Source organism: Bubalus bubalis, chromosome 2, assembly GCF_019923935.1.
Source record: "Bubalus bubalis isolate 160015118507 breed Murrah chromosome 2, NDDB_SH_1, whole genome shotgun sequence".
NCBI lineage: Eukaryota > Metazoa > Chordata > Mammalia > Artiodactyla > Bovidae > Bubalus > Bubalus bubalis.
Window position 1 is genome coordinate 38,952,986 of NC_059158.1, and position 12,762 is coordinate 38,965,747.

General features: G+C 44.2%; 1 protein-coding gene across 1 annotated transcript in view; it reads right to left on the minus strand.

The window, feature by feature from the left end:
• Window positions 1-3,115: 3,115 nt before the first annotated feature.
• DNAH8 (dynein axonemal heavy chain 8) overlaps window positions 3,116-12,762 on the minus strand; it is a 332,077-nt gene continuing 322,430 nt past the window's right edge. Inside the window, exons 91-92 of the mRNA XM_044930509.2 lie at window positions 5,827-5,948; window positions 3,116-3,539 (exon numbers count right to left, since the gene is read on the minus strand). Coding sequence (XP_044786444.2) covers window positions 3,252-3,539; window positions 5,827-5,948 — 410 coding nt within the window. The 3' untranslated portion in view covers window positions 3,116-3,251. The remainder of the gene's footprint in view (window positions 3,540-5,826; window positions 5,949-12,762) is intronic.

The window sequence follows — 12,762 nt, forward strand, 5'->3', positions numbered from 1 at the left end:
TGGAAATGTTTCTTTTTTATTTTTTTTTATTTTTTAACTTTCAAAGGCTCTTAAGGAGGACTTTACACAGTCTGGTCTCCTTCTCTGGACATTCCATGGTTTCCCATCTTTATACTGTTCTTTCCCTCACACCGTTCCCTTCCTTTGAATGCGTCCATCTACTATCTTGGTACCATCTGTGACCAAGACCCAAGTGAAATGCTACCTTGTCTTCAAGTTCATCCCTCGCCCTGAGTTTAACCATTTCTTTGTACTTCACCCATGGACCTGAGTCACATTCACACTCCAGGCGAGTCCCGTATTCACCTGAGGTCTTTGATGAGAGATAGTGGGGCCTGTTCATGCAACATCACCCTCAAGACCAGTTCCTTTCACAATATATCTCGGGCCACTTCTCTTTCAGCCTTATTTTTATGCAAAGTCCAAACTAAAAGAACATTTTAAATCAACAAAGGCATAAACTCTGTGGCACATTTTGCTGAGACCAAAATGAGACTATGTGGACTGACTCTAAGGAGGAACCAAAAATTACTTTTTCTCTCTTCCAGCTTCAGCTGGCTTAACCATCTAGTCCTTGGTCCTCTGCTCTTTTATGCTCACCAGGTCTCCCTCACTCAAGTGTGGCAAATTATGTAATTAGTAAAAGAGCAACAATTTTTCTGAGAAAATGGTTATGTGCTTATTCAAGTTCAATGGCTCAAAACATCTAAGGAAAGCATTAAGTAAGCCCAGAGAAGGCAAGTTGACCTGGACCCCAGCCAGCTCTGTACAATAGGGAGAGTGGAGGGGTACCCACCACGAGGAAGACTAGTTTTGGGGGCACCACTTGGAAGCCAGGTGTCCGTTCCTGAGGAAGCCTCAGCGCCCATATCTCTCTCCTTGGGGTTGACACAGAACAAAATAATCTGCAACAGTGGAGAATTCCCAGGAAATGCTGTGTGTGTGGCTTTAAACAGTCTGATCCATGATCTTTGCTAGATTCACACCCTTCACATCTCTTTCCCAAATTTTTCATGGGACATTCAAGTCATTATAAAACATTGGACTGGGACGTCCCTGGTGGTCCAGAGGTTAAGAATCTGCCTTGAGGGCTTCCCTGGTGGCTCAGTGGTAATCTGCCTGCAATGCAGGAGATGCAGGTTTGATCCCTGACCCAGGAAGATCCCACGTGGGAGCAACTAAGCCTGTGCGCCTTAGAGCCCATGCTCAGCAACAAGAGAGCCCACAGCCGTGAGAAGCCCAATCACTGCAACTAGAGAAAAGCCCGCACAGCAACAAAGACCCAGCACGCCCAAAATAAATATATAGAATCCACCTTGCAATGCAGGGGATGTGGGTTTGATCCCTGGTGGGCAAACTAAGATCCCACATGCAGAGGAGCAACTAGACCCGTGTGCCGCAACCACTGAGCCCATGTGCCCAGCAACAGACGCCACACAACGCAAGGAAGATCCCACGCGCTGCAGCTAAGACCCCAGCTGCCAGATAAACAAATAAATGTGTATATATTTTTAAAAAGAAAAGAAAACATTGAATCTAATAGTTATTCTCTGAAAACCTACCATGACATCCAGGGGGTCAGACAATGTGACTTGCTTCAGTAATTTTGGCACCTGAACGGGAAATGAATAAAATGTGCTTTATTTGAGAATTTGTAGTCTGGTTTGTTGTAACGTGTCTTGCCTCTGCTCTGCTCACCCAGACAGAGTGGTTGCTTCCAGATGCTAGGTTCTGTTCAGGTCAGTCTTCCCAGAGGATGCTATCTTTTTAGTGTGACTACAGGCTGAGGGAAGAGCCAAAACACTTGGGGCTTGCTTACTTGATTTTTAAAAAAACAGTCCTGGAAAGTGCTATGGCTTTGACATCGAATCAGGATCAAGAGCACAGCAGAGGCCATGGCTGGAATACACTGCACCCCATAACGTACTGTCTACTGTTTGAAAGTACACAAGACCAGGGGTCTCTAACCTTTTGGCACCAGGGACCAGCTTCATGGAAGACGATTTTTCGACGGAGGGTGGGATGGTTTAGGGATGATTCAAGTGCATTACATTTATTGTGTACTTTATTTCTCTTATTATTACATCGCTTCCACTTCAGGTCATCAGGCATTAGATCCCCAGAGGGTGGGGACCCCTGCTCTAGACTATGGTGGAATTTCTTCTGGGTTCTTCTCTAGACACCTTACCTGGGCTCTTTCTTGGCCATCTCTGATCAGAGTGACACAGGGATGAGAGGGGAGCAAGGCAACTTGAAACATCCCCCTCCTTCAGAACAGACAGAGGGGAGGAAGTTTGAGGATTTAGCTGGGGGCAGGCAAGAGGATTCTAGATGGGAAGACCACAGAGACACTTCTTCATTAGCCAGAAGCTGCCTGAACGTTCAATATAAGACCCCATCTGTTTTGTTAAATTGACAATTTCCTTTAGCAGGAAATAAAGGTTCATATCGAGTTTCAGACTAGCTACGGAGTAAGAAATAGCTCCACTTTTTAAAGACTTTGCTGTTTAAGGCATTCAGCATGTAACCTAATTTCATTTGATGGAGTTTGTTTTTTCCTTCTACATTTGCTGCCTAGAAATGTGTGCTTCATTATCTCCTGTGGAGTTGGAGTTGGGAGGGGAGAGCTAGAGACTCAGAGCTCTCTGGGCCTCAAAAGCACTTAAAAATAATACTGAATAAAATTAAATTGCAAGGGCAGCCATCCCAGTGGATTTTCTGTCTCAAATATTTCACACCACCAGCTATCAGTCCCAAGGGGGAACTGACTACCCCTCCAGTTCCCACTTGACAAACACGGAGAGAGGACCAAATGCAAACAACAAGCAAAAGATAGCATACTTGCATAAACTCAGGCTTGGGTCGATGTTATTAAAAGGAAAGGTGGGTTTTATTTGAGAGAGACGATTGCATCTACTAGACTCTTTTTTGGGATGCAACAAATTAATACTTTTAGTTTTTAAAAATTCAAATCTTCCAAAGTATTCAAACATGAAAATAGGACTTTATCTAAAAAATAATTATAAATGGAATATGACTGCCTGGCATAAAAAAAAACTTTACTTTTGAATTGTATTTCCAAATATTGATATGAGAGAAAACATACACATCCAAGTGATTGTAAGATATCAACTTTTTAATTTAGAAAGAGTAATCAAGCAATTATAAGGGAGAAAGACATGCCTCCCTGAGTCTCTCGACAGCGCTGACTGCCCATGTGGCTCCAGGGCCCTCAGCAGGTGGAAAGGAACTTACTTGATGTCACACAGAAGGGCCACGCCTCTCAGGATCCAGTGATCGGGGGAGAGGACTGTTCGCAAATACACCACAGTGATGAAGGTCAAGTCAGTCCGCCTGGGCTTCTTGTAAATCGGACACACGTACAACTTGGGGTCCTTGGGCGCCGTGGAATTGATGGCAAAGATGTGCAACACAGGCAGCTGTGTGAAGAGCACCTTGGGGGTGGATTCCGTGAGCTTCCCATTCCGTCTGTCCCAGGCTGCTCCATCCATGTACAGCCCATAAATGTATACACCTTCCTGGAAGAGCCAAGCGGAAGATAGCAGGAAGTTTTAAAAAGTTACCTGCTGGGAGATGGGCACCCAATGCTGTAACGAAGGTCATCAGTTTGGAAAGAGAACGCACAGCAATCTTAAAACGCTCCCCAAAGAAGAAAACACCAGTGGATGCATTCCTTGGTGAAATACTGAGCCCACTGTTGCTCTGTGGCACAGCTGGAGGCTATGGTCTTCACTGGTAGCTCAGCTGGTAAAGAATCCCCCCGCAAATGCAGGAGATCCCAGTTTGATTCCTGGTTGGGAAGATCCTCTGGAGGAGGGTATGGCAACCCACTCCAGTATTCTTGCCTGGAAAATCCCATGGACAGAGGAGCCTGGTGGGCTACAGTCCATAGGGTTGCAAGGAGTTAGACATGACTGAGTGACTAAGCACATACATGAGCACATGAGTGCCATAGAAATGCTTCTGTTACTGGTGATTTGAGCCTAGGGGTGACCAGCCTGGGACCAAAGACTCAGCCAGCCCCACCAGATTGCCTCTGCTGCAAATGAAAGTCTCTGACAGGGGTGTTCTGAGTTGGTGCAGGGTCCTGAGGGAGCACCCAGGACAGGATTCAGAGCTCGGTGCCACTCGGGATCTCAGCCTGCACTGAGCAAGCCAACAGGCGGTTCTAACTTCATGTGAGTGCCCCCAGAGGTCAGATATGCAGAGCAAGAGCGGAAGTGATGGGCAGGGCAGGGGAGAATCAGTCCAAGAGTGGCTGACCTCATCCTGTATCTGTCTTTCACACAGTAGGACTTACCCTTGAGGGCCTAACCAGTAAACCAGGAGACAACACACACACACACACACACACACACACAGAGAACAAAATGTAAAAGACAGGACTCAAACACCAGCACACGTTTGTTAGAGGGGCTGCCTAACAAACAGCACTGACTGAGGCCGAGCGCGGTGACTGCAAGTGCAAAAGGTGACCGTGGGTTGGCGTGCTCGGGGAGGCTTGTGGAGGAGAGGGTCTTGGAGGGTGCACTGCGCTTGGGAACATGGAGGAGAGAGGGTGGGCATCAAGAGAGGCTGGATGGTCAGGAGAGTCCAAGCATTTTATTTAGCAGCAGGGTCAATGGTTATAAAATAAGTTAGGGCTTAACGGCGGAAGACTGTCGATACCAGACTGAAGAGCTTGAATGTTATCTTGTAGGCAGTGGGCAGCCATAGAACATGTGCTCAGTAAGAAAAAAGTCTAAAGGGAATCATGGGGGAGACTCCAACAATCACGTAAGCTCATAAGATACACTTAAGTAGAAGATGGTGACCATTTTTCCATTTCCAGTGAGGATTGGGTAAGAGAAAGGAAATCTATATTATAATAAAAGAGAGGGATGTTAGCTGCAAAGTGTTTCTAAAATCCCCCATGTGGGCCAAGAGTATAAGAACCATACCTCTTGAACCAAAATCTGAAGTACATGATTTGACAATAAAACCATGGGCAATCCCAGAAAATTAGCACATTAGATATCATCATTAAATCTGTGGCATGGTATGGTGTGTGCACCAGGTCCAACTCTTTGCGACACCATGGATGATAGCCCGCCAAGCTCTTCTGTCCATGGAATTTTCCAGGCAAGTTGTCCTTCCACCCAGGTCCTGCAGCTAAGAAGGGACATGACTGGAACTGGCCCCAGAGCTCAGGACTGCCAATCCTGTTAGTCTCTACTGCCCTTGCTGCTGCTGCTAAGTCACTTCAGTCGTGTCCGACTCTGTGCGACCCCATAGACAGCAGCCCATCAGGCCTCCCCGTCCCTGGGATTCTCCAGGCAAGAACACGGGAGTGGGTTGCCATTTCCTTCTCCAATGCATGAAAGTGAAAAGTGAAAGTGAAGTTGCTCAGTCGTGTCCGACTCTTAGCGACCCCATGGACTGCAGCCTACCAGGCTCCTCCGTCCATGGAATTTTCCAGGCAAGAGTACTGGAAAATGGCAACCCACTACTGCCCTTAACCCTCATTAATTCTGTGAGTGCCCCACAGCAGTGGATGGAGACATGTAGAAAGTCCTTTTGAGCACACACAAATGTAACTTCTAATTACAAAGAATGCAGTCTGGGGACTTCCTGGTGTTTATCATTCATTTGCACTCTGGCAAATGCAGGAGGAGTTGGCATTGAGGTCTCCTGGTTACAACCAAGGAAACTCTCACTGCAAAGCCAGAGGACCTGATGGAGATGCTCATAGGTCCATGTTCAGCAGAACTTGAACTTGGAGCCCCAGCTCCAGAAGTGGCCCTGCTCTTGCCCAGTGACACCTACCGCAGGGGGTGATGTGACCTCCTCCTTGGTCTGCCGCAGAACTTCGTTGTGGATGGTCACAGAGTCCAGGGCCCAGCCTTTGTGGGCACGGGTCACTTCTTGCCTCATTGCGGTCAGGAAGCCTTAGAAAAGGAGAAAGAAATGATCGTGATGCCTTGGTGCAGACTCCTCTAGTAACAAGAGGGGGAACTGTGTAGTTAGCTGCTTATCCATCTCCAGATGTGTGCCCATCCGAGAGGAGCTGACATCAAACGTCAGAAGGGATGTTTCTTTCAACGTTTTGTTTCAATCAACCAAATACGTCTTGCCAGCAGACAGCCGGAAAACAGCACCGTCTCTGCCTCAGACAAGGTCGCGGTTTGAAATTCCCCTGGGATTTCAACTATTCTAGTCTTCTAAGGGCTGTAACCCAGCGCTAGCATATAGTCTCTGTTTGAAAATCCAGTATCAAGGAATAATATTGGAATGGTAAAATATTCTGAGAACAGCATTCCAATTAAAACTGGAATCAAACCATTATCAAGCGTCTATTTGCTCTAATGGAATAATTTCATTTAGTCTAGGAAATAAGGCGTAATGCCAAAATAGAAAGCCTGACTTTCAATTTGATCAAACAAAGCAATCACACCGGAAAGGAACGCTCCATGTTTTAATGTGCATAATACAGTTATTTTAAGACAATACATGGTTCTGTATATTGTGGCCTTTCTTTAAACGTAATATTTGCAAATCATTGCCATGCAATTCAATTAGAGAAGTCTATCTTGGAGAATAGCATTTCATATTTAAAAACTATACCTTAAACTTCAAAATGGACTTCAAAATCTTAGGATACTTTCAGTTCAGTTCAGTCGCTCAGTTGTGTCCGACTCTTTGCGACCCCATGAATTGCAGCACGCCAGGCCTCCCTGTCCATCACCAACTCCCAGAGTTCACCAAAACTCATGTCCCCTGTGACCTATCTATTACATTTTGGCCTCCATGTTAATATTGGAAATCATGAGCTCCTTTATTCACAATCACAAGTAAATTTTGGAAGCGTGTGTCCCTATTACTTCTAGACTCATGAACTGTGAGAACTTTAACGCACAAACCAACACGAAAGTAGTAATATTTTATCAGGTTTGAATGGGAGTGGAAAGAAGAGGGAAAGTTACAAGGCATAAAGGCAGGCAGTGAGTTAACACCTGTTAGAATTAGAAAGAAAGAATGGGAACTCCCCTGGTGGTCCAGTGGCTAAGACTCTGTGCTTTCAATGCAAGGAACCCAGGTTCAAGCCCTCATCAGAGAACTAAATCCCACATGCCACAGCTAGGAGTTTACCTGTTGCAACTAAAGATCTCGCATGCAACCATGACCTGGCACAGCCAAATGAATCAGTATTTTTTTTTTTAAATAAATAAAGTAGGACTCTAGCCTGCTTAGTGAAAAAGTCAAGTTCTCTCCATTCTCAAGTCCCTCCCTCATTATTGTTAGACACTTGGGGAGGCACTCATTCATTCATTCATTCGCTAAGTCCCTTAGAAGTGGCCACCATATACCAGGTATGCTAGAGGTGAGATGCCCACAGTGATGAAGAGGCCATCCATGGACCCTGCATTCGGTCTACAGGGAAAGTGGACGGAAGAAGGATATACACCTTGATGTCATTGTAAGTAAAGAGGTGAGAACAGAGTGGACCACTCAAGAAGACAGCTCAGGGACGGCTGAATTGAGAAGATGAAGTCAAAGGCTAGTCTTGAAAATAAGAGTTTTCCAGATGGGATAATTCCAGTTAAGGGAACAGCATGTGCAAAGGCACAGAAGTCTAGGCCTACAGGTAAGGCAATAATGGCAGATGAGGTTAGAACAAAGGCAGAGGCAGGGTTTTGCAGGGGCAGACTTTGGACCTGGTGACTTTGTGAATGGTGGGAAGCCACTGATTATCTGAAGCAGGCAAATAATTTAGTTGTATTTGCATCTTATAAAGTTAATCAGAGCTCTCACTAAAAGCAGGATTTAGGAAACTCAAGAAGAACCCCTGCATTAATCCAAAAGAAAAGTTGGTCAACCAGAGGACCTAATTGAAGGTCTTTTTTTTTTTTTAGGTCCACTGGGAGGGATGTGGAACTTCCCTGACCAGGGATCGAACCCATGCCCTTTGCAATGGAAATGTATAATCATAACCACTGGACCACCAGAGAAAAGTTTCATGAAACTAAGAGTGCCTAGTAGGAAAGGATGCTTTTATGATGCAAAGTGTTAAATACAGGGAGTAGGAAACCTGGTAGACATTTGCCTGCAGTGATTTCTGGTCAAGACCCATCTGCAATCTACGTGTGGGGTCACTTGAGATGGTCTGATCAAGTACGTGATTACATCAACTTCCACTTTAAATCCTGGGGATCCCATTTTTTTTAGTAGTCAACATGTCGTGTGTTTGGTAGTCAGGCATATGCCACGCCATGACAACTTGCTTTAGTTGTGTCCGGCTCTGCAGCCCTATGGACTGTGGCCCTCCACGCTCCTCTGTCCGTGGGATTCTCCAGGCAAGAACACTGGAGTGGGTTGCCATGCCATCCTCTGGGAATCTTCCTGATCCAGGGATCAAACCCGGGTCTTTTATGCTTCCTGCATTGGCAAGCGGGTTCTTTATCACTTGCACCACCTGGGAAGCCCAGTCAGGTACATATGACCACAGTAATAAAATCCAATCCTCCATTCTAAGTGACTCCAGGAAAATGTCATTTTCATCACTCAACTTTAAGCTTGCCTCCAAGTAGAATCCTCAGAATTAAATTGACCCTATTTTATGATATTTTAAAATTCATCATTGATCTATGAATCTACAAAGTCATAATGCATAAGGCATGAATAATGACTAACTATCCATCTGCACTAGTTGAAAAACTGGGTTTTTCTATAATATTTTAAGTTCCAAATTGAAAATTTGACCTCACTTGCTATGGCACTCAGAACAATGTAGAAGACGCCAGGTGAGGGGGTGAGAGAGATTCTCTCTTATGTAACACACCCAAGACAATGACCTCAGTTGATGGTGGAGTGTTCTGAAAAAGTTCTAGTATGGTTAAGGAGATACCACCTTCTCTCATCTCCCTGCTGGGGAATACGCATGATATTGTCTGGCTGACTTCAGCAGTAAGCCTCCTAATGTTTAGGAAGCACTCTGGGTTATGCCAGGAGACGAAATCTAGAATGCATATTACCTTGAGCTATTAAGAAAGGAAAATGTTCAATAAATAATTTGAGGCCTGAGAGCAGAGGGTAGGAAACTGTTCCATGGCTCATTCTCACTCAGAACATGGAGAAGATACATATATTTTTTTCAAGTTTTGATAGCTTTTTTTTGGCCTCCTAAAAAGAAGAACATGATCTTGCAGAATTCAAACTGAATTGCAAATCCACTGAATTGCTTTTTATCGAATTTTAAAAATGAATGATCATCTTTCTTATAGACTGATATCAAGTCTAATGAAATCAAAATCTCTTGTTTTCTGAAACCTATATAATTTTAAAAGACTATTGATATATTTTTCTTTATAAAGGCTTGAGAAGTAGTACTTTTGTCTTGGCACTAATTTAATTTTAATAATTCTTAAGCCGAATTTCAATCATCAGTGGTGAGAAAAGTGATTCAGGCGTTCATGCGTTTGACTCAGAAGTGAGAAAAAAAAAGTTGGGGAAAGTCCTCAACAAAAATAATCTATTTTTCATGAGACTTAACCACTCACACAAAAATGGGTGATTTAACCATTCAAACATCTGAGTGTCATGTGGGCTAACTGAGGTGCCTTAAATTTTCTTTGCCTTTATAACTCATACAGTATAATGAATTGTTAAAACACTTGTCAAGCTTGTTCTTTTGCAAAATGTACTTTTAAGCTTGTATTATACTCTGGAAACTCAGGCCTAAATTAACACTTGTTATATCTTAATTCCTGTAATAGTCATGACCTAACATTTCAGCAAACAAACTATTGTTGTTTGACCTGTGCAATCAGTTGGCTTGAAGGAAGCTGTAGAAGGCTTTCGGTATCAATTCAAACAAGGTCGTGGAAGGCTAATCAGGAATGCTATTGTTGTTCAGTCACTAAGTTGTGTTCAATTATTTGCAACCCCAAGGACTGCAGCATGCCAGGCTCCTCTGTTCTCTACTATCTCCCAGAGTTTACTTAGATTCATGTCCATTGAGTTGGTAATACTATCTAACCTCTGCTGCCTTCTCCTTTTGCCTTCAATCTTTCCAGCATCAGGGTCTTTTCCAGTGAGTCAGCTCTTTGCATCAGGTGGCCAAAGTATTGGAGCATCAGCTTCAGCATTAGTCCTTCCAATGACTATTCAGGGTTGATTTCTTTTAGGATTGACTGGTTTGGTCTCCCAGCTGTCCAAGGGACTCTCAAGAGTCTTCTCCAACACCACAGTTCAAAAGCATCAATTCTTCTGTGCTCAACTTTCTTACTGTCCAACTCTCACATCCATACATGACTACTAGAAAAACTATAGCTTTGACTATACAAATCTTTGTCAGCAGAATGATATTTCTGCTTTCTATCTCTGCTTTTCTGTCTAGGTTTGTCATGTCTTTGCTCCTATCAAGGACAAGTGTCTTTTAATTTCATGGCTTGCAGTCACCATCCATAGTGATTCTGGAGCCCAAGAAAATAAAATCTGTTACTGCTTCCACTTTTTCCCCTTCTGTTTGCCATGAAGTGATGGGAACACATGTCATCAAACCAACTTTTTCACTCTCCTCTTTCACCGTCATCAGGAGGCTCTTCAGTTTGTTTTCCCTTTCTGCCATTAGAGTGGTAACATTTGCATATCTGAGGCTGTTGATATTTCTCCCCGCAATCTTGATTCCAGCTTGTGATTAATCCAGCCCAGCATTTTGCATGATGTACTCTTCATAGAAGTTAAATAAGCAGGGTGACAATATACAGCCTTGACATACTCCTTTCCCAATTTTGAATCAGTCAGTTGTTCCATGTCTGGTTCAAACTGTTGCTTCTTGATTTGCATACAGGATTATCAGGAGACAGGTAAGGTGGTATGGTACTCCCGTCTCTTTAAGAATTTTCCACAGTTTGTTGTGATCTACACAGTCAAAGGCTTTAACATAACCAAGGAAGCAGAAGTAGATATTTTTCTGAAATTCTCTTGCTTTCTCTATGAATGTTGGTAATTTGATCTCTGGGTCCTGTGCTTTTTCTAAACCCAGCTTGTACATCTGGAAGTTCTTGGTTCACGTACTGCTCAAGCCTAGCTTGACGAATTTTGAGCATAACCTTGCTAGTGTGTAAAATGAGCACCATCAGGAAGGTTCTTCTCTATTTCACAAGGAGTTGGTTGGTATTCTGTAATGATGATCCTATAGGCAATGCTTTCTTTCCTTTAATAAATGAACCAGTCCTTAGGTAATGAGCCTTCGGTTGTTCAGTATTTCCTGTCTTGTCAGTTACTAAGCCTCCCATGAGCATTGTGAAAGATGAGCAGAAATGATGTTCCTGCCATAAGATTATGACAGGCAGTTTTTTCCCCAAAATGAGAAGCGAATGCAGTTCATTGGCAAGTTAAATAAAAGGTCAGAAATCATTAAGCAAAGATGACGATGATTCACCCAGTTGAATAAAAATGCCCCAGGAACCTTTCCTGATGCTTTGTTCAATGCTGTAAGGTAGGGATCTTAATCTTGGCTGAAAATTTGAAATATCTGGGAAGACTTTGAAACTTCCAATTCCCTAGTCATAGCCCAGTTAAGTTAAATCAGAATCTCTAGAGGTGGGACCAGGCTTCAGTACTGTTTTAAGGCAGGGTTTCTTAAAGTTCACAGTTAACACCAAGGGAAAGATCGCTTATTAAAATGCTGGTTCTGATTCAGTAGGGAGGTTGAGGGTAGGTCCTGAGGATCTTCATTTCTATCAAGCTCCCAGGTGATGTTGCTGCTGCTGCTTGCTGGACCACATACTGGGCAGCAATGGTCTAAGGCCTGGGTTCCTCGCACCTTAGCATGACCAAAAGATATTTAAGACTGATTATATAGACTCTAATGAACTCATCCCCAGAGGTTCTGAAGTCACTGGTTTGGGCCCCAGGGATTAGCATGTATTAAAACCTCCCCACGTGATTCTACTGTGCGGGCAGGAGTGAGAACCTCTGCTCTGTAAAAAATATCTGCATGACAGGCCAGTAAGAGATCATGGACGCATGTTGTTTGCAGAACAAATCTGGCAAGTGGGAAGAGACATGCCCTATGATACAAGCAAAATATGAGGAAGGCTGTCAGTAATGCAAGCTGAGTCTTCCCAGAGTCCCCTGATATGCATCTATTTTCTGAAATGCTGTTAATCCAGGACACGGAGTATAAGCTGGAGCACTGGGGCTAATTCTCTTGGCTAGGTTGGGATCAGCTAACCCTGCTGGGTCTCACATGCCAAAATGTAATTCTGTAACTGCTGTACCTTCCCTGCCCCTTCTCTGCTACTCCATGCTTCCTCTCCCTTCACCCAACCTTACACCTCTCTGCTCCTTCCCCAATCTTTACGCTGTTCCCGCTGGAGTGGGTCTGTGGTTAACAGACTCTCCCATGTGTTCCATGTCTGCACAGAACATTCTCTCCATCTTCTTGCCCTTCCTGGAAGGTGGCTCAACCCTGAAGATCCTGTCCTCCCCAACTGCCCCTCCACCCTGGATGAGAATCTCTGCTGCTTGGACAATCACCCTCCGTCCACAAGCCCCTCCCCTCACTGTCCCTGCCAAGTGCCCACTGGTCCCCATTCACGGAGCCTCCTGCCGCCTTCTGGGTCTCTTCAGTATCCCACTCAGCATCTTGACCTCTCAGTTCCAAAGACCTGGTCCTCAACTCCACCCGCTTTTCTTCACTTTTTCTCCTATTTAGAGTAGACCCATCTTTTTCATCACTCACCCAGCAGAACTCCA